Here is a 23,533-nt window from a genome sequence, read left to right as displayed (position 1 = left end):
GGTTTATTGTGCCTTTTCCTAGGTAATTCAGGCTGTACAGTAGAAAGAATCTTCAGTGATGGTGACTGAATATTATTGAAGCAGTGTAAGCTAACCTCACTGACTAACTTCTCAATGGAAGTAGATAATTCTATCTCAGACATTTGATGGATTTGAAACAGATGGGTCTATTCATCACATCATTTTCACTGATTTCTATACACTTGAAAATGGTGGGATGTCTTTTAAGCACTGTTGTCTTTTTCAGGCCACAATTGTCTGTGATGTTGTGGTTCTATACTTCCTGAAAGCAAGGACGTATTACCGGGACAAGAAGTACCTAACCGTGACAGGAGACGACGCTTACGAGGTAACATTGGTCTTCTTAAATCTAACCTTACTTCATTGTACCAGTCCACATCTCATCTTGAGATCCTTATCATGGAGATGTATTTTCTGGAATACTGTTAAATTAAATTATGATTTTGCTCAATGAGCTGGCTATTGATGTTGGTCATAGAGATAAATGCCTGTTAGCTATGTATTGATAATTTGTATCAGAGAAACACACTGCAAATATATCCCAAATATGTGAGAGTTATCAGCTTGAATGGGGACTTGTTTGTGCAAGGAGTACTAACAAAAAGGGGGATATGGAGGAACCTAGTGGTTAAAGTGGTCATTTGTAATGCTGTCATGCATTGGTACATTGTGAAGCCCATTTCTAGTAATTCCTGCTGTGATAATGCTGGAATATTGATAAAGGCGGCATAAAACCATACTTACTCACTAACAAAAAGAACACCCGGAACATGGACAGTTAGTCCATCTTTATGGACACAACTTTGATTATGTAAATTATAAGTATATTTCATTATGATACTTTAATTATGGTATTTTAAGTAATTTCATATTGATAATCGTTTTTCATTTATGCCATGGGTGATATTTTAGGGATAACTGTACTGAGTTTGACACGTAAGCGGAGCTGATATAACGTTAAATTTGCTGCTGTGTAATTCATCAAACACGGTACAGTTATTCCCATTCTAATTCAACCTGTGTTATGCTGTTTTTCGTGAAAGAAAGTCATTATTTAAACCATGTCAAGGTTTCTCTAGGTCAAAGGTTAATCATATGACCCCTTGAACTTGCACAATTGACAGAAAAAGTAGTTCCTTTTCTTCAACATGTTTGTTATGTGTACACTGACTAAATCTGACAGTGATTAATAAATCATAGTGTCATAGCTAACATTTATGATATTATAATGAAACCTCTCTCTGTTATCAGAAGTGATGGAAATGAATTAGGCTCGCGGATTCCTTAACGACAGATCATTAACACGCTCCATAATATCATAACTCTCTTTCCATGATCTAACTGTGTTGGGTCAACTGCTCGTTGCAAGTAAGTTGTTTGAACTTACTATTAAATTTATGATAGTGTTTTGTCATTTTCAATGCATATTCTATCCACTTTAGCAGGATAGGGGAGTTAATTGACCTAGGGCTTCTACAGATGACAATGCCCTGAAAAACAGTATTAACCCAGTAGTGCAGAGATACATTCAAAGGTTTCATTTTCAAATTGTAACCATATATGTTGATTATATGGTCAGAACTTTATAGCATTGACCTTTCAGAACTCATGTTACATATCAATCATTTTTTATAGTTTTAGTTCACTGGTTACAAATTATCTTGAGTAGACCTTCAGTGAAATTGCAGATACTTCATTACTAAAATAATGGTCATTCTGCTTGTAAGATTTTGTATGATTAGTTGTCAGACAGTAGTCTGACCTATCATAGAAATGTGTCATATTTTAATCAGTTAATCTGTTATACAATTCAACAATATAGAGACATGTTACAGAAATAATGACGTTTTGACATTTTTCACCTCTGAATTGTCATATTAAATGAAAATTTTTTGCTATGTGAAGCAGAAATTCTGTCATTGGACCCATGCTGTAAAACACATATATATGCTTTATTCAGATTTAATGGGAAACGGCCATTGTGGTGGCTTTGTGGTTAAAGCCTCCACTTGTCTTGGTGAAGGTCAAGGGTTGATTCCCCACTTGGGTACAATTTGTGAAACCCATTTCTGGTGTTCCCTGCTATGAAATTACAGGAATATTGCTAAAAGCAGCGTAAAACTAAACAGATTCACTCAATCATCTAAAGACATACGACTTTGTCATTTGTGTTCAGTGCTTACTGTAAGGTTTTAGTACAGTATTCAAATAATTCGCCTATTCTCACACCATGCTCACGGTGACTGGATGGGAGCCCTTTGTATAATGTGCATGTTCAAGGAATATGAGGATTTTTAAGGGATATGAGGATTGGTTGGACGCATTGTCAGACCTTGGTGATTTACTGTTTAGTACTGCCATTTTCTAACAGCATGGTTCAATGCTTATGTTATTGACCACTAGGATTTAGTACGGGCCAATCTAGCATGACTTGAAACCCATGTGGTTTTCTGGATTAGAACAGTTCCTCTTCCACTTTTCCTCTCCTTTTCCCTCTTACCATCTTACTCAAAGACTCGGGTTCAATTCCCCACATGGGTACAAACTGTGTGAAGCCTATTTCTGGTGTTCCTCACCATGATATTGCTGGAATGTTACTAAAAATGGTGTAAAAGTCACTCACTCACTCTCCATAGGGTTGCCTTTTCATCAGGTGGTTGAACATTCATAAGGTATATTTTAATACATGAGATGCATATGATACAGGTATTTAAGGCTAACAGGAGTTCCAGTGAACATTGTGTTGATGGTTTAATGTAATCCAAGAGCATTGATCATTGCCTATTATGTTTGGGTATTGCTGAATTTTTTTTATTGCAGTATATTGTGATATGTGTTTGCATATTGCAATATGTGTTGCATTTTATTGTGAAAGTGTTACACATGGTTTAAGGTAATGAAATTGTTGTTTCCTTTCTTTTGAAACAATGCCACTGGCAGGTCTCAGATGTGATTGTACAAGAGATCAACTGAAAATGGTTCCAAATTGACGACTTTGCTGTAAAGTTTTGGAAAAAGCCTCTGCAGCAGCAACCAGTATAGTACTTATTGCAAAAGGCTACATAGAGGATCAAGGTCAGGCTGACTGACTCACTCACAACCAACCAACCAACCAACCAATTACTACAATAATACAGGCTGCCTGACAGCTCTGAACTGACCCAATAGTGAGTTAAATGCACAGTGAAGCATTGGTTTTGAAGAAAGCCTCTGCAGCAGCAACCAGTACTTATTGCAAAAGGCTACATAGAGGATCAAGGTCAGGCTGACTGACTTGGTTGATACTCATTCACTCACTCACTCACTCACTCACTCACTCACTCACTCACTCACTCACTCACTCACTCACTCACTCACTCACAACCAACCAACCAACCAACCAACCAACCAACCAATTACTACAATAACACAGGCTGCCTGACTGCTCTGAACTAACCCAATAGTGAGTTAAATGCACAGTGAAGCATTGGTTTTGATGATAGCTATTAGTGTTTGTGATTGCTCTGTGGCACAGGTGTGATCTATGTTATGATGTGTTCACACACACAGCATCGGGATAACCACTGCCTTTAAGCTGGAATATGTCAGCAACATATGACAAGTAAACAATGACTGATGCAGGTCTGTGTATCCCAGTTGTGTAGACAGATGTTCATGACTTCTTAGTGGATTGTTTGGTTCAGTGTTAATTGTTGACAGCAATGGCTGTGTTGTAAATAACAGCATAAACACAAAGTAGACATTCACTCTCTGCTCACAGTTATCTCCCATGGTGCTGTGCATGTTGTTGAAGATTCAGAAGAATTTACAAGTCTTCAGGAAGTTTGAATTTGAGGCTAGCATACAGCATTGCTTGAATGTTTGGGAAATACTGATAATTCATGTTATATTTGTATTTGAGGTTAACATGCACAGACATAGTTGTTTTCCATCTTGATAGTATTCTCTATTCTTTCCTGAATTTTTATTTGAAGATCTGCAAATCTACAAACCAAGAATGTAAGACACAAGGTTTATTCTGATATTTTGGGGGCTTACAGTTTTGACCAGAGACAAAAACTAATTCTTCAGAAGCTGTATTATTTCTCTTCCATTGAAGTCTCTGAAGACTGGGTTTGTTCTCTTGAAGTGAAGTCCTTCTGTTGAATTCCCTGGCGTAGTTTAAGGTTGTCTTGTTTCTCGTCCGTTGAACCCATTGAAGTTGGAGTTCATTTACTTGTATTTCGTGAGCTCCTTGAAGTTTGATTTCCTTCCCTTTTGTTGAACCCCTTCAAGTTTGAGTTCCTTCTCTTCCATTGAACCCCTTGAAGTTTCAGTTCCTTTTCTTCTGTTGAGCCTCTTGAAGTTGGAGTTCCTTCTCTTTTGCTGAACCCCTTGAAGTTGGGAGTGCAATTATTTCTATTCTGTGAAACTCCATGAAGTTTGATTTCCTTCCCTTCTGTTAAGCCCCTTCAATTTCCAGTCCCTTCCCTTCCATTGACGAATGTACACCAATTGCATCACAAAATTCTCTGACGTTTGTGTTCTGTCTCATTAATTCATGTCCTTCACTGACATTCCTTCTGTTCAATGGAAGTCCTTGAATTATGCCAAGGATGCGTCATCTCATCTTCTATTGTGGCAGGAGCCCCAAAGTTGTTATCTATATTTTCATACAAGACCAGTTTTGTTTCTGTTTTTACACAATTTTGATTGTCAGTATGCCAAGTGGATGGTAAAACAGCTGGAGAAGATAATGGTAGCAAGGATTGTGATTGCACAGTGTTGAGAAAGCGGCCTACTGGAAGAGGTTGTGGTAGATTACATAGTCCTGGATAATATGATGAAGGTTTCATCAGTAGCATGACAAGACATGGTCAGTAAAACAACAATTTCTACATACATTCACATTTTTTTGGCAAGTAGTCTTTGTGTTTGGATTTTTATAGGTTAATTGTCAAAGAACTAGTTCACAAGTTTGTCATTTTGTCATGATTAGAATCCACAACTGTGTAATGTGTGGGATAATTGCAGATTTGTTTCGAAGCTGACCATTGCTATTGCATAGGTGGTCATTTGTGTGTTACTGTCACATCATGCTGTATCGGTTTCTTCCTCTATAGTTAGTAGTCCTGGATTGTTTCTGTGCCAATGTTATAATCATGATAACCATGATAAAGTGGGATGATTTATGTTTTTGTAGCTGATAACAGCTTCTTCAGTGTTCGAGGAACTGAACACATGACCAGCTCTAATAATCAGGGACACATCTAAATGAGTGTAATTTTGTATATTTAGTTAGTATGGGTTTTTTAGGGGTATTTAGAAGTTTGTTAATATATGAGACAAGTATATAGATGGCAACTTCTTATTTATTGTATAACACACCAATTTTGTTAGAAGTACATAGTGTGATTTGAATTGTCAACTTGGAAGTATGGTTAGTGTTGACTACCCTATAGTGTGGCAAGAGTTGTCAGCCCTGATTCAGACTTACAGTTGTGCACCCTGAATTGTATTTAGAGTTGTCTACCCTGCATGTATCAGTCCTTGAGTTAGAGTTACCAGCCCTAGTCTAAGCAAATGGTGAAAATCAGTCCCTAACAATTATGCTTGTCGTGGATCTATATTTTCAACTGTATTGCAAGTGTCACAAAATGATAAAGATTTTCCCAAGCAACTGAACAGGAGTTATCTTCCCCTTTCAAAAGAACAGAATATTTAATATGAATGGGCTTTTTTTAACAATAGATTAGTCCAGGAGATAATAGCTGTGTTGAACATTTGTAAGATGCTGTTTTGTGTTATGGTTGTGTTAGCTGTGTCATGATGGATGATGAAACTGTTACTCCAGGTATCCAAGGTGTAATTCCCCTCTTCTTCAGCAGCATGGGTACAATGTGTGAAGCAAATTTTTTGGTGTCCCCTGCCGTGATATTGGTAGAATATTGCTAAAACTGGCGTAAAACTGAACTCACTCACTCCTGGTTCATGGGATGATGAAGCTAGCTCAATGATAGATTTGTTGTACATGTATTGTGGAAGGAGTAGGTCCTCAGATGTGTCTTATCACATCCGATATGCTTCTTATGTTATCCCAATGGTTTGAGGTGCCATCTAGGACTGATGATCTTATCCTAATGGTTTGGGTTTCCATGTAGGCTGGTGATCGTATTCTAATGGTTTGGGTTGCCATGTAGGGGTGGGGATCTTATCCTAATGGTTTGGGTTGCCATGTAGGCTGGTGATCTTATCCTAATGGTTTGGGTTTCCATGTAGGGGTGGGGATCTTATCCTAATGGTTTGGGTTTCCATGTAGGCTGGTGATCTATTCTAATGGTTTGGGTTTCCATGTAGGGGTGGGGATCTTATCCTAATGGTTTGGGCTGCCATCTAGGCCTGGTGATCTTATCCTAATGGTTTGGGTTGCCATGTAGGCTGGTGATCTTATCCTAATGGTTTGGGTTTCCATGTAGGGGTGGTGATCTTATCGCAGTGGTTTGGGCTGCCATCTAGGCCTGGTGATCTTATCCTAATAGTTTGGGTTGCCATGTAGGACTGGTGATCTTATCCTAATGGTTTGGGCTGCCATGTAGGACTGGTGATCTTATCCTTATGGTTAGGGATGCCATGTAGGACTGATGATCTTATCCCAGTAGTTTGGGTTGCCACTGATAGTTGATTATTTACTGATTCTGCTGACCAGTGAAGGTACCAGGGTAGAATAGGCCTTCAGCAACCCATGCTTGCCATAAAAGGCGACTGTAAGAGGTGACTAACGGGATCAGGTGGTCAGGCTTGCTGACTTGGTTGACACATGTCATTGGTTTCCAATAGCGCAGATCAATGCTCATGTTGTTGATCACTAGATTGTCAGGTCCATACTCGATTATTTACAGACCGCCCCCATATAGATCTAAAAATATTGCTGAGAGCGGTATAAAACTTAACTCACTCACTCACTCACTCACTGATTCTGCTCTGGTTATCGCTACAGCAGTCATGTTTAACATAATCGTACAGCCGTTGCCATTGTGCATGTATGTATGTATGTGTGGTGGATGACAGAAGTGGGGTTTTCAGGCAGATTGAACCATATGCTAGTTGTATGAAAGGGAGACCACTTTATGATGGAGTAGAACCAGAAATGATCAAGGCTTGAACCACTTTCTGAAATCCAAGAGCTGACATACCTAGCAACAACCTGGAAAAACTGGAATTTGAAGCAACATTCTTAGGTTCCTGTCTTGCCAAAGGGACGTAACTCTGCCCAGAAGAATTGCTACGCCTTAGACAACTAGACCAGCCATTTGCCATGCATAAGTGTAGTTAAATGAATGTGCTGTGAGGCTGGCCATTGTTTAGAACCTTCTGGTGTTTGTTTTTCTGAGATTTTTTATCAAATATGCCCTTTCAGACCTTATTATTATTCCTCAAAATATGGTGAGCTCTAGTCTCTTTATCTATAGTTGTAACAGAAACTGACTTTAATGATGTGCTTTTGGAATATAGAATATGTCTTTATTATGCAGCTGGAAATGAAATGACAAAGCCAATGCTACTTTGATATTTGGCATGCTTAGAGGGTATCGTGTGCAACAACAATGAAACTTTAGCCTCTCATCAAAACTGGTTGCCGTTAGCAATTGGAATGAAACCTTATGGCAACGTGATCATTTTCTGAGATATTTAATTATTAGAAGATGTTGATCTCTGGAATGCTGGCAGTTCAATTTTTGATAGTGGACACTGATACTGGTTGTTGGCAGATTGCTTTGCTAGGTTTATCATGGCAAGATCTTTGGGATGCAGGTAGGCCCTTGTTAAATGTCATGGGAAAAGGAAGCAATTTCATTATACCTTCTCAAGACAAAAAGAAGAAAACTAAGGATAAGTGTTAGATGAACTTTAAATAATTATGAACATTGATATGATGGAACTCCTTCAAATGTTTTGGTGATAAATGTGAATAGATTTTTTTCCATACAGAACATAAAGTTTTCAAAACAGATGATGCATTTGTAACTTGATAAAACATGCATTTGCACTTTGGTAAAATGTGCATTGGTACCTTGACAGAACATGCATTTATACCTAGGTAAAACATGTATTTGTTATTTCATAGAATATACATTGGTACCTTGATAGAAAATGCATTTGTACCTTGGCAAAACAATGTGTTTGTAGCTTGATAGAACATGCAGGTGTAGATTGACAGAACATGCATTTGCACCTTAGCAAAGCAGACATTTGTACCCAGGCACAACATACATTTGCAGCTAGCTAAAACAATGTGGGTCTTGATAGAACATGCAATTGTAACCAGAGAGACACGCATTGGTACCTTGACAAAACATGCATTTATACCATGACGCTACATGTATCTCTTCCTTGATAGATTGATGCATTTGCCCAAGATACAACAGGCATTTGTAACATGACACAACATTCATTTATGCCAAGACACAACATGCATTTGTTCCTCTATAGATAATGTGTTTGCTCTTCGATTAAGCATGCATTATTACCTTGACATGTACCGGGACATGTATTTGTAACCAGACTGAAATCATCAGCAGAGGCTAGAATAAGGAGTTGATCTGATACACATATACTGCTGCAAACTGTGGCAAATCCACAAATGCAGATCAAGTGTATGTTGAGAAGTATGATACATTCAAATGCTTTCTTATATTCCTATCAAGCACTGACACCACAATAGTTTATAAGCAGAAAATCCCTTGTATGGATTGGGATCTCTGTTTCAGTTTTTTTGTTCAGAGCTTCAGTATTTCAGATTTTTATCAGACCAAAACAATAATGGTACATCAGAAGAAAAAGCTATTGCAAACCCCACTGTTGTAGATGTCTTGTTCAACCCTTGTATTCTGTACTGTAAAATGTATTTCCTTTTGTATCTTGTCTGATCATGACCTTGACTTGACCTTGTTGATGTAGTACATTGCTACAGCATGTTTTAGCTGAGTATTAGAGTGACCTCCCTTGTAATGTTTCCCTTGTCTTCTCCCAGGTGGAGCTAGTAGGTTCCCCAGACTGTAAGGCAGGACAGTTCCAGTACGGAACAATGACTGAAGAAGATTAACCACGTATTCCTCCCTTCAGTCCCTCTTTCTTTACTAATACAGGTTGGTTTCTTTCTTTATTTCTCTCCCTCATTCACTCACTTGCTCTCTTTCACCAGTTGTGTCCTTTTGTGGCTGAAGTCTACCTGTGTGTCTGTTCGTCTGTCATTTTCAAGGTCTCAGCATCTATGGCGGTTTTATCATTGTGCTTTTTCCAGCTGTTTGAATATTGTTCAAGGTCATGTATCTATCCCTCCATGCTTCTTTCAACGTGATTGGCTTATGACATTACCCTGCAATTTGCTGTTGTTTCACCTGATTGCACATATGGTCAAACTATGTTGGATGTTTGAGATTGATGTACTCAGCTTTGTACAAATGTTGCTGTGTTAGAGATAAGACTTATCTTAGGTACAAAATCATTGAAAAGTCTTGATTTTCATAAGGCAGGAACAGCTATGAAATCATTTAAACTCCTTGGTTTCCAGTTGTAGGACATGGGATACAGGTATGAAATCATGAATCATTTTCGTTTTATGTCCAGGACATGAAGACATGAAGGTATGAAATCATTGAAAAGTTTTTCATGTGGCACGAACAAATATGAAATCATTGAAACACTTTTGTTTCCACTTGTAGGACATGGAATACAGGTGTGAAATCATTGAAACGTCTTTGTTTTATGTCTCAGGACATGGAGAACAGGTATGAAACCATTAAAAGTCTTGTTTTTCATAGGACAGGAACAGATATGGAATCAGTGAAACACTGTTGTTTCCAATTGTAGTAGGTGGAATACAGACATGAAATCATTAATTGGCATGGTGAAAAGGTTGAAATCATTGAAACATCTTCGTTATATATCTTACGGCATGAAAACAGGTATGAAAGCGCTGAAAAGTCTTGTTTTTCATGGGATAGGAACAGATCATTGAAACACTCTTGTTTCCAGTTGTAGGACATGCAATACAGTTAAGAAATCATTGAAACATCTTTGTTGTATGTCCTGTATGAAATAACTCAAAAGTCTTGGCTTTATGTCTGTGGGCATAGAGACCAGGTATGAAATGGCTGAAATGGTTTGGCTTTCAATTATAAAACTTGGAATACAGATATGAAACCATTCAGAAGGGCTAAAATCCTTTTAGCATCGAGAACAGGTATGAAATATTTGAAACATCTTGGTTTTCAGTTATAGGACATTGGGATTCAGTATTTTAAAGATGACAACAATTTCTAAGGAAAAACAGGACTGACAAACTCGTTTGTGATAAACTTTCATGTTCCTTGGCCCTTCTGTAATGTCTGTAGTAAGTCACACTGCACAGCTACCTTGACCTTGGAAGAAGTAAGTACACTGATGGATTCCAACATTTGTTCCTGTATTTGATGAGGTTTGTTTGATCTTGTAAGTCTCCTGTTTCAAATTCCACCTAGTTTTCAGATATGATTTTTGAAGTTTTGTAAGGGGTATTTCTGCAAATATTCTATTGGTAATACATAAAGAGGTAACTGTGCATGTTGGTACAGTTCTTGCCAGAAATGTGTTTTGTTCACTGAAGAGATACAAGGTTCATGTTTCAAAGTTAGGTATCCATTCATTCACTTACTCTTTATGTTTGCTTATGAGCTGTTTTGTGTCAGTGGTTTTCAAGGGCAGCATGTTTTGTGGGTTCATTCAAAATCAAGTGTGTATATGGTAAATCCATACACCCAGTTGAAAGGGTCTCTTCACTTCATCCATGGCAGGGTCTCTTCTCTTCATCCATGGCAGGGTCTCTTCGATGTATCCTTGGCAGGGTCTCTTCGATGTATCCTTGGCGGCACATCATCAGTGCATCCTTGACAGGGTGTCATCAGTGCATCCTTGACAGGATCTGTTCACTGCATCCTAGGCAGGGTGTCAACATTCCGTACTTGGCAGGGTCTCTTTACCACATCCTTGGCAGGTTCTCTCCAGTGCATCCATGGCAGGGTCTCTTCACTGCATCCTAGACAGGGTGTCAACATTCCATACTTGGCAGGGTCTCTTTACCACATCCTTGGCAGGTTCTCTCCAGTGCATCTATGGCAGGGTCTCTTCACTGCATCCTAGACAGGGTGTCAACATTCCGTACTTGGCAGGGTCTCTTTACCACATCCTTGGCAGGTTCTCTCCAGTGCATCTATGGCAGGGTCTCTTCACTGCATCCTAGGCAGGGTGTCAACATTCCGTACTTGGCAGGGTCTCTTTACCACATCCTTGGCAGGTTCTCTCCAGTGCATCTATGGCAGGGTCTCTTCACTGCATCCTAGGCAGGGTGTCAACATTCCGTACTTGGCAGGGTCTCTTCACTGCATCCTAGGCAGGGTGTCAACATTCCGTACTTGGCAGGGTCTCTTCACTACATCCTAGGCAGGGTGTCAACATTCTGTACTTGGCAGGGTCTCTTCACTGCATCCTAGGCAGGGTGTCAACATTCCGTACTTGGCAGGGTCTCTTCACTACATCCTAGGCAGGGTGTCAACATTCTGTACTTGGCAGGGTCTCTTCACTACATCCTAGGCAGGGTGTCAACATTCCGTACTTGGCAGGGTCTCTTCACTGCATCCTTGGCAGGGTGTCAACATTCCGTACTTGGCAGGGTCTCTTCACTGCATCCTAGGCAGGGTGTCAACATTCCGTACTTGGCAGGGTCTCTTCACTGCATCCTAGGCAGGGTGTCAACATTCCGTACTTGGCAGGGTCTCTTCGATGTATCCTTGGCAGGGTGTCAACATTCCGTACTTAGCAGGGTCTCTTCACTGCATCCTAGGCAGGGTGTCAACATTCCGTACTTGGCAGGGTCTCTTCACTGCATCCTAGGCAGGGTGTCAACATTCCGTACTTGGCAGGGTCTCTTCGATGTATCCTTGGCAGGGTGTCAACATTCCGTACTTGGCAGGGTCTCTTCACTACATCCTAGGCAGGGTGTCAACATTCCGTACTTAGCAGGGTCTCTTCACTGCATCCTTGGCAGGGTGTCAACATTCCATACTTGGCAGGGTCTCTTCACTGCATCCTATGCAGGGCTCTTCACTTTATCCAAAACAGGACCTTTTCACTGCAGCCAATGCAGGGTCTCTTTACCACACCCTTGGCAGGGTCTCTCCATTTCATCTACGGCTGGGTCTCTTGACTACATCCTTGGCAGGTTCTCTCCAGTGCATATGTGGCTGGGTCTCTTGACTACATCCTTGGCAGGGTCTCAACTGGTCGGGTGCTGCTGTGGTTTTCTTCTCGGGACTGATGTGATGACAACGTCTGCTAATTGGCATTACCTTACCTCACACATGAATGTCGCTTTCTGACTGGCTGAGCGCTATTCTATTATTTTCTGGGAATTCCGCACTCCTCTGGTGCTTCATGGTACCTCGAATAACATTGAATCACGCATCAAGCATGGAAATTACCAATGTTTTGTGATTGAAAATAGATGGAAGGGAGATAACTCTAAATCTGTTTACCTTGTGTTATCTGCAAAATGGCAATTCACCTCGCATTCAACAGATTCAAACAGTTCAAAATTAAAATTAAGGTGTTCGGTAAGATGAATATGTTGTTCACTCAGGTCCCTGCGAGCTCAGGGAACATGAACAAACCTCAAGGGTACATGAGCCCATGGTCCCCCTTGCGACCAGTGAACAACATATATTGTTCATGAAGGTCTAAACAAGGGATGGGTTTATAGACATCAATATATCTTTCTCTGACACCACTGGGTTGAAATTTGTGACAGTGTTATCATCTATTTCCATTTCAGTTTGTCATTGATATGTTTTTATCTGCTGTCCGGTAGAAGGTCATGTTCTGACAGTGCTATTGGTCGCTGCATCCCTCATGCCAGTCTGTCATACAGATCACTCTTTCACTGAAATAGGAAAGGAGTGTGCTCTAGAATTTCATTTTATAGAAAATATATGATGTGGTTGCTGAAATGGCAGAAAGGCAAAACTGACTCTGGTAATAAATTTTAAAACCTATCGTCAACCATTCTTCACAACTGTGGTGGGACCAAGGGCTCAGGTATGGTGCGAACAACATTAAAGACCAGAATAAAGGCAAATTTTAGATTTCAGACAGCAATATTGAGGAGAAGAATTGGTTTATATAAAAGTTCCAGCTAGGCTGTTCAGAGGTTCTTTTTTCCCTTCTCATGTGATCAGTTGCATTCAGTTTTAACTCTCAGCTCCTTTGGGAGTATAGAATCAAAGCTGCCTGTTCAAGAAGGTTGAGTGGAGGTGGGCTCACCTTGTGATTAATCGTTCGTTCCTCACAGAGGATTCGATATCCTACATACGTACAATATGTGAAGCCTGTTTCTGGTGTCCCCTACTGTGACATGATTGTATTATTGCTAAAAGTGACATGAAACCATGTTTGTTTCACCCACTTACTCAAGAGAGGAGTTCTTTACCAGAGAATGGTGTTCAGCAATCCATTTGTCATAAGAGCAGAGATGCAAATACGATTGCACTAGAAATTCTACAGAATTTGAATAAACTTCATGACAGTTCTTATCTGTAGACACAAACTTATATTTTTGTCAGTTAAGTACATTTATGCCAAAAAGAATTGGCAAGAAGAAATTTAATACTGATAATTTGGAAATCTGCTGTTGGAGGTATGTGAAGTTAAAGCTCTCTTGATTAATGTCATACCGTCCTTCTCAGAATCCATCCTGATTTTAAGTATTTATTTGACAACTAATTTTATGGTCAGACTACTAATTTTGATCCCTGAAACTACTATTTACAACACTTTAGGGTTGGCATCCCTGTAAGAAGCACATATGGCATTGGGTGGTGAGACGAGCTGACTTTGTTGGCACGTCACCGTATCCCAACTGTGTAAATCAATGCTCGTGATTGGATTGTCTGGTCCAGACTCGATTATTTACGGACTGCTGTCATTTAACTGAAAGATTGTGGCATTTAGCAGGATGTTTTTGTCAGTGATGTGAAGTAAACAGTGTCCCTGAAATAGTGATTAGAGTTTGAATCGATATTAGATTAGTCTATGTGTTCCCTTCTTCTGCCATCCCTGAATTTTCTTTCAGACCTGAAATGATAAAAACTTTCATATTTCTGTTTTCCCCATCACTCAAGACATATATGTGCTAAAAGCCATACCCTCAACCATGCACACTCATTTAAAAAGCTTGTTCCAAAGCAAAGCGACTCATCATGCTTTATTTTAAAGACTTTTCCAAAGTCACGTCAGCTTTAAAATGTATCAAAAATAAGTTACAAGACATTTTAAAACAATATATGGTCCATATTATTTCCTATACTCTCATGGGAAGGAAGGATAGAAATGAGAAATGTATAGAAAAATTATGGATGACTTTGATGGTTAGACATAGCGTAGCTGTGATTCTAGGGTGTCCTACATCTGAAGTCTGCTCTCCTACATCCATACTCTTACAACCCATTTCTCCTCCATTGATATGCTTTTACAGCATCATATTCCATATGACCCGTGAAGGTCGCGGGGTAGAACAGGCCTTCGGCAACCATGCTTGCCATAAAAGACGACTATGCTTGTCGTAAGAGGCGACTAACGGGTGGTCAGGCTTGCTGACTTGGTTGAAACATGTCATCGGTTCCCAAGTGCGCAGATCAATGCTCGTGTTGTTGATCACTGGATTGTATGGTCCAGACTCGATTATTTACAGACCGCTGCCATATAGCTGGAATATTGCCGAGTGAGGCGTAAAGCTAAACTCACTCACTCACTCATATTCCATACTAGCAAAGCAACTTTCTAATTTAGTTTTCTTACAGTATAAGTAAAACTTGACATGGAAAGACCTGTGCCTCTGTCCCCAGCTTGTACAGGTCCCCATAATTGCTTTTGCTTTGGGGATTCCTGGCAGAATGTCCCCAATTTCCTTGTCTCCAGGTGGGTTTTCCTTGGCCAATCAGATAGCTGTGTGTTTGAAGTGTTTGCTCTTTACACTGAAAAGCGAGGTTTGGTTCCTCATGTTTACAGTGTGTTGTAGCCATTACTGTCATGTTTGCTGAAATGTTACTAAAAATGGTGTAAAATTAAATTCACATTCACTCTCAAACTTACTCATTGATTGCTGGAATATAGCTAAAAGCGGAATAAAACTAAACTCACTAATGTTCGATATTTTGAACTGGATCGTGCTTGGGTTAGACATGATACAGCTGGAATACTGCTGACTGAGGTGTTAACAACAACTTTCTTTCACAGTTACTTCCCAACATATCCTTTTTGTAGTTTACATGAAGACCTATGTTAGAAATGGTGTTCAGCAACTCATACTTGTCATAAGAGTTGACCAACAGCATCAGCATGTTAGGTTAACTGACTTCAATTACAAATGTCATCATATCCCAATTGCGTAGATCGATGTTCATGATGTTGATTGCTAAATTGCCTGGTCTAGACGAATTTATTTACAAACCACTGCCATGTAGTTGAAATATTGTTGAGTGTGGCACCAACCAACCATCCAACCAACCAACTCAGTATATCCCTGTCTTAGAATGGTTGTGTAGGATGTGTAGATTTATGTGTAGACTCACTGATCCCTTCCTTTTCATTCATGTCGCTTCCTCATCCAGAACTATTTTGAAGTTGGGCCCAAAGGTAGCAGTATGTAAACCATTTGTGGTGATGGTGTAGATACTAGTATCGTTACAACAAGTTATATGTTGTTTCTCTTGTTGTGTCAGTTCTGTCTGTTTGCAAAGCATGGTGGCAAGTTAGTCACGAAAAACATCCATTTTGACAAAGCGTCAGTACATGCATGCGGTGTGTGTTACTTATGTCTGTTTTTTAGTCATTCAATGCCGTATTGAAATAATTATATTGAAGCAGCTGTGTGGCATATATTGTCAAATATCCTAAGGTCATCATTGTTCTTGCTATAATGCTTTTTCAAAAGGTGTGTATACCACGTCGTTGTGAACTGTCTTCAGTGGTTTTTCTACTGAGCTCAGAGCTTCTAATTAAATCTGTTGTCTGTAATGTGTGATAATGTTTTCTGGAGCAAGATGGTCTTGGAGCTTGGTCGTCATTTGGGAAATGGAAATCCTGGAAGTGTTTTGTCTCGTATAATGTTTGAGCCATCATGTGGATTATATTGTACTGTTCTTTCATAATATTGTGTACAATTTTGGACAGTTTGTATACAACAGTGCACTGATTGTATACAGTATAGTTCAAGGTTGTACATAGTATCCAACAGGTGGTAACAGTATTGTAAGTTCCTTTTAAGCATAGTATAGCTGTTGTACAGTATTGAACAGATTGTATTCAGTACTGTACAACTGAGATACTGTATTGTACAATTTATGTTAAGAATAGTTTAATTGCTGTACAGTATTGAACAGATAGTGTACAATATTGTACAGCTGGTATACAGTATAGTACAATTGTTATGAAGTTTTGTGCAGATAGTATATAATACTGTGCAACTGGTATAAAATATTGCACAATTAGTGGACAATGTTCTGCAATAAGTGATATCTTTGAAAATATACATAACAGTAACTGGACTGGTTACATGCAATGTACAAGATTTTCAGTGGCGTAGCTACCATTATTAAGAAAAGCCTGGGCTTCCACATGATTTTGATTACACAATGCCATTTAGATTGTTGCTAAAAAGGTTGAGCAAGCTATCAATATTATCTAAATTTATAAAGTTTTGCAACCTAACAGGCTTACATGTAAAAAAATGTTTTGTTTGGTGCCTGGTTTCTGAACAATGTGTCACTAATTCCATAGTTTGTGAATATTATTGGTTTGGTGGTAGCATCATACAGGGGCATGGCTACCATAATAATAAAAAAAAAGCCGGGGTTGACACATGATTGTTGCTGAAAAGGTTCAGAGAGCCCACAATACTATGTAAGTGTAAAGTTTTGTAATCGGGCTTAGAGAAAAAAATGGTTTGCTGCTAGACTGATTTTGCAGAATGTTCCTGTTTATGAAATGATTGATGTTGCTGATGTTTCTTTAGTTGAGTGAACATCACTCATGTTCTATACTGTTCCATTAAGGCGTTCCATATACATGATACAGTTGGGAATACTGTGAAGCCGGGATTATATGTGTATATATATCAAATGGCCTCTTGAGCGGTCTTGAGCGTCATGAGAGGCAAGTAACGAGATTGGGTGGTCGGATTTGCTGCCTCGGTTGACACATGTCATCCCAAGTGTGTAGATTGATGCTCATTCTGTTGATCACTGGATTGTCTGTTCCAAACTCAGTTATTTACAGACCGCTGTCATATAGCTGGAATATTTATGAGTGCGGCTTTAACCTTTAGCCTGCTGAATTAATTTCAGCATAAGGCGTTAATAAGAGGGTGGGTGATTTCAAACACTCAGTGCGTCACTAAATAAGGGACAACTGAAAAAATATTCAGCTCATTAATACTACATACAAAAATAAACATTATTATCAAAAAATATCCAGATAATTTCAAACGTACAGATATTAATTACAAGACAAACATAAATATAGTAAATTTTCCTGAATTTACCTGAATTACTCGATTGGTAGCCGGATGCGTTTTATACTAGGAACCGTATAAATTGTCCAATTATCGCAAACCGATTTCAATATTCTTACTACTGATATTTCATAAGTATCTGACTTTAATTTCGTATATTTGTATCGGCAAATATCCGCGCGACGACAAATTAAAAAATAATTCTGAAAAAAAAATAATCGAAAACGTTCGTCGTAAACAAATAACATTTTCGATGTCATGACAGGTCTTACTGAAATGGCACTATTACGTTTATTTAAACGTGTCATGTAATGAAAATAGCCGAATAAAATATATGATTCATAAGCATTCATGAGTGCAAATATCAAGTTTTATGGTTCATTAATTTTTGCACAAACCCACAAAAAGACAGTGTTAAATCGTGTTACGCATACTAAAAAACAAACATGGCGCGCTTCGTCGAACTCCTACATAAAATATAGCTTTTTTGGTCAGAAGAAAGATTACAGAACTCTTCTGTGTAAGACCTGGTGAAAGAGGGAGAATTTCTCATTCTACAAGTGTTCCATGTATCATTTTCCGTTTAGCATGACGAAAGACGGACGAAAATTAAGATCGTGAAATCTAACTTGTTTTCTAGTAAGTGCAAAGGTCACCGGATGTGATGTCACAGACGGGGATTGCCTGATGAAATTCATTCGCTGTTGAATATGAACAGAAAAGTTGGAGATATTTCGTCTGAATTTAGCACAAATAACTGTTTAAAGTGATTAATCAGAGCTCATAGAATTTTCTTGGTGTATTTTTGACTATATAATTCGCACATAGCCGAACCAGTTTGACCTTGTATGCTCCCGTGACCCGGAAACAGTAGTCGATCAACACTGCAGATGCAAGTTTTCAGTATCTTTTATTTGAATTTTTGTTCATATTAGGCACATTACTTTATTGTCCACTGAATATAAAGATAGCAAAGATATAATTGTGATGCATGTTGATCCCAGCTTATTCTTTTTTTCACATGGTCCAACACAGAAACGTGTACAAACATCATTCTCAACAACAGGTGCGCGGATATGGGCGTGGCATTTGTGTTTCAAAATAACATTCATGCTTTTCTTTTTATGACGATGTAGTGTAGTAAGAACTGCAGTATATATGTTTTATAAACAAAAATATATTTTCAGTTATAGTTTCACATGAAATCGGAGATGATTTGATAAAAATTGCTTTCATATTACATGATTGGGAAAATTATATGTCTCACTTTAGAACAAGTTGAATTACATTCATAATTTTATGCAATGAATTAACGTTCTTGATGAATAATTACGATAGATTTGTCAGTGCTTTATGTTTCATAACTGGTTACAACTTTAAATCTTTTCATATACTTTAATATGTTAAATGATATTAATAATATGACAATTATTTTTCTCTCTCAAATAGACAAGGGCAAAGACACTTAAAATCTGTCAATGCATTAGCAACGTGCAAATAACCAAATTTTAATTAATGTCTTTCAGTAATGTGGAAAGCTGACAGTTTTGTACAATTTTTTATTACAACTACATGTATGCCATAAAATATATGGATAGAGGTTACAAATTATTTTGTGTATTTTATTTCTTCATAATATCGTGCCAAAATGTACATCAAATACACATGAGTGATGAGTTATTTTTGTTTTCAACAGTACCACTTTGTTTGCTGAATTATTTTGAATCGCATGTGACAAATAATGTCAATTATGTTGTTGAAGTAACAGTACATGTAAATTTATCAGAAAATGTTATCATTTGATAAAAGAGAAACCATATACATATAAGAAGTTATATTGTCTCTGGTGAAAGTAAACAGGCTTCATATTCTGTAAATATATATTATTCTACCTTATTGTCTTTTCCTGGGTTTAGGAACAATGTCACAAAATGAAATGGGTCTAATGAACTTTCAAGGATTGTTTCTGTTTGCTGAAGTGTCTGATGATGATATACTCCAATTATTTAGTGTTCAATAGCCTAAACCATCATGAAACAAGAAACATGAAGAACAGTCTTCCTTGAATAACAAAATGCCAAGGAATGAGCAGTCTTCCGTTAAAGATCTGGAAGCGTTTGATATATATGTCTTTGCCATATACACATGGCAATGAAAAAAATCCAAATTGAAATCTTAAAGAATATCTCCAAACTGGACAACAAAAGCCACTCACTGCAGAGCTCAGTATTAGGAAAAAAGAAATTTACTTGCCACCACATGATTACCTTGATGCCAAAGACTAACATAGGTTGCACCTCCTACTCAACACTTAATTATCTGTCACTTGTAGTTTTGATATTCCATATTCAAAACATCACTACAACAAAATTATTCTAGATCTGGTATGATAATTTCATATTACTTCATGAAATTTCATCACAAGAAAAAAATAAGTCTGTCTTTCGATCACTGTCAGTGTAATCACTGCTCCAAGAGTTTGGATCATCAGTCTGTTTCCCAGATGAAGTCTGTTTTAACAGTAAAATAAGAACATAGACAGTGTGCAAGTAAAAAGTAAAAAGTAAAAAGTAAAAAGTAAAAAGTAAAAAGTATGGCCATAAACAAGAGGTACATTTTGCAGTTCAGATTGCACTAGTGCAATATCTAAAAGCTCTATGGAACCACGGACTGAGCCACATGACATGATTTTTTTATACAAATATGCACACACGTCAAACAATTTGATCTGAAACATTACCTGCATTATACTAGGCAGAATTAACTCCGAAAGCTCTGCTGTTTGGAGTAACAAAATAATTTCAATTTTGCTCCAAATTCGTGAACAAAAGATGTGATGTTTAGCTGTTTTAATGTCTAAAATAAATACTGATTCACAAAGACGATGACAGTTGTTTTCTAAGCAGTAATTAATTTTTATGAAATACATTTACTGTACGTTACATTCTCACACTAGCTCTGGTTTCGTTCGTTTCTGCAAAAGGAAAAATGATTTTTTTTCATGACATCTTCAATCATCAAAATTGTACTTCTTGTAACGATATACACGGAAGAATATTCTGTTATTGTTACGACACACTGACAATTTATATGTCTCCCCGTGTCAGAACATTCTTTGAAAAAATAGACCGCGAAAATCATCGACTTCGGATTTGCTAAACTAAAGATCAACACATCGACGGCTAACTTCAGGAGAAATACTACAACACAAGCGACAAATGACAACTGCTATTGAACACAACTAACAGTAAATGACTGAGGATGACTGAAAAGTAATTCTGGTGTATAGTATTGATCTTACGGGAATTTGAATCAGTTTAGAAAATGTATCAATGGTCGTTTTCCAACTCGTTCACATTTTACTTCCACGAGTGCCATGCCGTGTACGTGCTTCCGGTTTCATCAAGGGTGGGTACAATTACAAATATTGTGATACTGTTTCATGATCTGCATTATATAGGTATTGAGTCGTTTTCTTGCAATGTATATGAGTTCAGATTCTGCTTATGAACGCATATTTTCAAACATCCTTCGTATCTTGTCACTTAGAAAGACCGCGAGTTTGGCCGCGCCCTTTCGGGTCACCAACGGCTGTCAACTTTGTGAATGTTGGAAGGTTTATCAAACCAAATCAAAATAAAATCGCTAAATCTGGTAATTTCTGTGCAGAGGCAATAACATTTACCTATTCACACCGTGTAATTAATTCCAGATAAAATAATTGGATATGTCAAAAGGATGGCACATTTTCTTCGGCATCACGATACATGTGGAGTTGTTTGTTTACCGCCGTTGCCATGATCGTTTCTATTCGTCCAATCGATGATATAACATTGAGATTGGTTTTGTTTATATTTATTTGAGCCGAAAGTTACTAATTTTTAGAAAATGGGAAACTTATGAGCTTTCTCTTCGTCAAGGAACAAAAAATATCGATTAAACTATCAAAAAATATTTCATTATGAAGAAAATATTAGACTGGGTACCACACGGCGTGGTGCGCTGGAAGTCAACAATGGCCGTTATTTTCGACTGCGTGCCGAGAAATTCGGCGATCTCATTTTTAATTCGCGGGCGTTTCGTTTTAAGGTATATAAACGTATTGAACATTACATATTTAAAAAGGTGAGAATTAGCACATTCCATACATCATTCATATGACACGTAAATCCGACTCGTTGAATAATTATTGCAAGTTTTATTTGGAGATGTCATTATCCTGCACTCCTGTCGAATGGGTTCGACGGTAGCATTGAGAGGATTAAACAACAAACACACAAAATCAAGCTAAAGTCCTTATAAGAAACTAATGGGTATAACGCTTGCTGTATATTTTAGTTGAACAAGCACACACACACACACACACACTCGCACGCACGCACGCACATACATACTTACATACTGTGTAGATTATCCAGTACAACTGCTCAAAGGCACTTTGTTTCCTCTTGATCGTTGGATGTCCACCATAATGGCTCATCATAATTTCAGTCTCGACTCCCTGAGGATCATGCAACTCTTGCTACCCACCAGACGCACCAAGTTAATGTGGCTTTCTCATACTCATGAGGTACCCACAGCTGGGTGGACTGGAACACACAGTCACAATACTTTGTCCATGTTTACTGCACATCGCTGTACCCACGGCTAGGTGTTTGCACGTATTCATGTGACAACCGTCTGGTCATCTACCAATTGATTTGTGGGTTCATTTAAGTGGACAGGGTTGTGTTCTGTACACAAGGGGTGGTGACAACACTGAAAGAGAGGCAGCACACAAAGCTGAGTCCATGGTTTTTACACCCGGTCACAGGTGGGCTCGATCCTGGCACCTTCAAGGTCGCTTGATTGCTAGCCTGGTGCCTTGGACAACTCACCCAATACACACACCAGTTTGTAAGTGAGTGATATCACCAGAACAAAAAAAATCTAAGTGAAATCAGGGATGTTTTTGTATATTTTTATTGACACTATGACTGTTGAGGCCATTACATCTGTAAAATATACCATTCCAAAAAGGTAGGGATATTCCATTTTACGACCATACCACTATGCCAATGCATATGAGAAAAAGTAATTAATGTCCTTACACATAAAACATTTCCAAAGGAATGGAAGAAATTGTCACATTTTCTTCATTTCTCTTCATCATCTGTTTCCTCCTTGGCTTCATCATTTGTATTTTTAATCAATCTTGTAAATCCAATATCCCGTGCTTTTTTGGAATGGCATATATCATTTCAGAGCCTAATTTGATGATGATTTCTAAGATATTCAAATGAAATACGAGATTTAAAGGTTTGTGTCTAAATTCACGGATAAATCATTTGTATGTCCACTGTCACTGGCATAAAGTAGCTACTGTATGGAGATTAAGTTATGTATTATGGAAGAGATCAGGATAATTCAACATGGCCACTATGAACTTCAGTGTTTACAAGAATGTTTGGCATCTAAATTGATGACGTTTGATTCTGTCGCCATCTATTTGCCAGACAACTCACCCACTATGTCATTGTAAATTTAGTAAACTTCAAATTAGATTCATTGTTACCATGGTTACCAGTTTGGAATGTTTTATCAAATTTAATTTGCAGATCTTTCTTTTCACCAGTGTTTCATTGTGATTTTGAGAAGCTTTAGAAAGTTTGAGGGAGACCAAGAATCTTCTTTGCTAAACACTCAACATTTTTAATTTCAGATTTAGCACAATGAAGTCTAGTTCTTTTTCAGTTTTAAGACATGGGGTGGAATACTTAAATGTTAGGATTATTTTTTTTCTTCTTTAGAATTAAGGGAACTATGCAGTGATTCAATATTCTTTTTAATGCGTACAGCAATAGGAAAAAAACCCAGTAAATGCATGCTATACAGAAGGCTTAATTCACAAAGGAAACTTTTTCAGATATATTCACTAACCTGAGTTTTCCTGGT

At 38.0% G+C, this 23,533-nt stretch overlaps 1 protein-coding gene across 3 annotated transcripts in view; it reads left to right on the top strand.

Moving 5' to 3' along the window:
- The window catches only part of LOC137254777 (P2X purinoceptor 4-like), a 120,336-nt gene that overhangs the window by 86,897 nt on the left and 9,906 nt on the right, over window positions 1–23,533 (top strand). For all 3 annotated transcript variants that reach the window (XM_067792552.1, XM_067792551.1, XM_067792553.1), the window contains exon 10: window positions 248–349. In XM_067792552.1, the coding sequence (XP_067648653.1) occupies window positions 248–349 (102 nt within the window). The remainder of the gene's footprint in view (window positions 1–247; window positions 350–23,533) is intronic.

Source organism: Haliotis asinina, chromosome 1, assembly GCF_037392515.1.
Source record: "Haliotis asinina isolate JCU_RB_2024 chromosome 1, JCU_Hal_asi_v2, whole genome shotgun sequence".
NCBI classification, from domain to species: domain Eukaryota; kingdom Metazoa; phylum Mollusca; class Gastropoda; order Lepetellida; family Haliotidae; genus Haliotis; species Haliotis asinina.
The sequence above is the reverse complement of the archived record's forward strand: the minus strand, read 5'-3'. Positions and strand labels throughout refer to the sequence as shown.